Source organism: Triticum dicoccoides, chromosome 2B (genome assembly GCF_002162155.2).
Source record: "Triticum dicoccoides isolate Atlit2015 ecotype Zavitan chromosome 2B, WEW_v2.0, whole genome shotgun sequence".
NCBI lineage: Eukaryota > Viridiplantae > Streptophyta > Magnoliopsida > Poales > Poaceae > Triticum > Triticum dicoccoides.
The window spans coordinates 305,689,464-305,692,233 of NC_041383.1; the positions used below are offsets into that span (position 1 = coordinate 305,689,464).

General features: G+C 47.3%; 1 protein-coding gene across 1 annotated transcript in view; it reads left to right on the forward strand.

The window, feature by feature from the left end:
• Nucleotides 1-1,508: 1,508 nt before the first annotated feature.
• The window catches only part of LOC119363581 (NAD-dependent malic enzyme 62 kDa isoform, mitochondrial-like), a 9,261-nt gene continuing 7,999 nt past the window's right edge, over nucleotides 1,509-2,770 (forward strand). Inside the window, exons 1-2 of the mRNA XM_037628951.1 lie at nucleotides 1,509-1,781; nucleotides 1,877-1,973. Of these exons, the coding sequence (XP_037484848.1) occupies nucleotides 1,611-1,781; nucleotides 1,877-1,973 (268 nt within the window). The 5' untranslated portion in view covers nucleotides 1,509-1,610. The remainder of the gene's footprint in view (nucleotides 1,782-1,876; nucleotides 1,974-2,770) is intronic.

Below are 2,770 nucleotides of genomic sequence, written 5' to 3' on the forward strand. Positions count from 1 at the left end.
TACGCCAACTCAACATGAACCTTTGGAGACACCTGTAGAGCTCCTTTATAATCACCCAGTTACATTGTGACGTTTGGTAGCACACAAAGTGTTCCTCTGGTAAACGGGAGTTGCATAATCTCATAGTTATAGGAACTTTGTATAAGTCATGAATAAAGCAATAGCAACATACTAAACGATCAAGTGCTAAGCTAAAGGAATGGGTCAAGTCAATCACATCATTCTCCTAATGATGTGATCCCATTTAATCAAATGACAACACATGTCTATGGTTAGGAAACATAACCATCTTTGATTAATGAGCTAGTCAAGTAGAGGCATACTAGTGACATTAAGTTTGTCTATGTATTCACACATGTATCATGTTTCCGGTTAATACAATTATAGCATGAATAATAAACATTTATCATGATATGAGGAAATAAATAATAACTTTATTATTGCCTCTAGGGCATATTTCCTTCAAAGTCTACTTCTCACTTAGTGCAACAATTGCCAACATTGACAACACTCACATCCTAACTAGAACTAATACTAACACAAAGAGCATTGCAAATAGCAGTACAACTACTATCTTCATTACAGCAACCAAGTCTGCAACATCTCCTGGAAGTGATTTTAGCAGCAACAACATCTTCATCATATCTTCAGGATCTACTTCTGTCGTGTTCTTCTTTTTCTTCATCTCTACTACTTTACTATCCACAGATTCACCTCTCAGATGTCCATGTTTCTTCAAATAATCAATATAACTAGCTTCCCAGTGCCAAAAGTTGCAAGGTTGCTTCCCTGCCTATTTGACAAAATCAAGAACATATCTCAAAATCAAATCAAGAACCAATCTGAAAATCAAATGAAAAGGGAAGCAGAGTTAACAACAACATCCAGTCAATGTTCTTGTACTAACCTTATGATTCATACACCTGTACAAGATCCACCCAGGATGCTTTTCAGTGGTGGACTCAAACCGCCTAATCTGGCGAATCTTGCAATCAGGGCATTGGATCAAAGGGAGCCAACCTACACCGGCCCCCGATGAGCTACCCGCGCCGGACATGGCGGCCGAAACCAATTTGTCGCTGCAATTTGACGAGAGATAAGGGGAGCAGAGGATGCAACTGTTGGACTCGAGCGAGAAGGGAGGAGATGAGAGATTGCGCTAGGGATTTAGCAGGCGGATGAAGGGAACGAGAGGGGAATCGGCTGAGAAGAAACCCTCGACGTGTCCTGTACAACTGGCAAGTCCAAGTATTATTTTTTCCGTCAATTTTGTCCACGTGCACGTGATACGAGCCGAAACGGTATGGGTTACCGTATAGTGACCCGATTCAGCAAGCCCGGTGACCGTAACTCGCGATTTCATGAATACAGTGACCAAAGTGAATCCTAGAGTTAAGTTCAGTTACTGTAGATGTAATTTTCTCAATGGGCAGCCACGACCGGCAGACCCCCCACGTCGTCTCGCCCAAATGGGAGAATAGTTCCAACACGATCGCACATCGCACAGAAAAAGCTACGACTACGCGTCCCCTTTCTCACTGGTAGGAAGGAACCAGCATCAACTGCAGCGGCCTCCACTAGCAGCAGGACCAGCCGGGACGCGGGCGGGGATGGCGAACGCGTCGTCCATCTCGCGTAGCCTCCGGCGATCCCTCGCCCCTGACGCCCTCCACCGCCTTCTCCTCCAGCGCTCGCGGGCGTTCGTGACGGCTGAGTGCCACCGCCCCGTCGTCCTTCACAAGCGCGGCCCCGACATCCTCCACGACCCATGGTTCAACCGGGTACGCGCCTACTCGCTCGTCGTCGTCTCCTCGTTCCGTTTGCAGAGGGTTTCGCGGCGGTGGTCTGACGCGCGCGGGTTGTGCTGCTTCTGCAGGGAACGGCGTTCTCGATGACGGAGAGGGACCGGCTCGGCCTCCGCGGCCTGCTCCCGCCCAGTGTCGTTTCCTCGCAGCAGCAGATCGACCGATTCAGTACGACATGATACCCCGCCGGTTCAATTCCTTCCTTGCTTACTCCGTGTCTCGTTTACGGCTCTCCCAAAATTGGATTGGTCGGTGCCGCGCAGGGAGGTATTTTGGTGGATGATAACCAGATCGGTCCGTTTTTAGTGGTTTGGAGGGTGAATGACTTTAGCTAGTACTCACTCTGTCCGAAAAAGCTTGTCCCACAAATGGATGTATGTAGCGCCAAGTTGGTGCTACATACATCCATTTGTGGGACAAGCTTTTTCGGACGGAGGGAGTACTCCAGTTCACAGACATTGAGTGGGTACTCCAATTCACAGACATTGAGTGGGAACGACACTAATGTTGCTCAGTATGTGCGTTGCTGAATGCTGAGGAACCGCATGCTAAACTTTTTGGTTTGATCTCTAGTCGAGTGTAAATGTGTGCTTTGTGTTTAGGCTCCAGCTTTGAAAAATTCCAAATTTCAAAACCGGCTTCTAGTGCTCTACAAGCTAGGTCAAACAACTTCTCTGAAAACTAGAATCAAGTATAGCCGATTGCCCGATGTACCAGTTAAAGTTCAAATGCCAATCACAAACTCAATTGAAAAATTGTCCAAACAACCAAGTGGCTCCAATGCTGAAGCTGCAAGTTTCACTCAGGTCTAGAGATGTATGAGGGTTTAGTACTAGCATACTAGGGGCTAAGGGTTTAGCGTCCATCGTGCCGTAGACGTCCGATGATTGTACTGGGGTTGAGTATACCCATTCCCTTTCATGCTCACGCTAGCGACTACACCATCCCTGTGTACGTAGCACTCC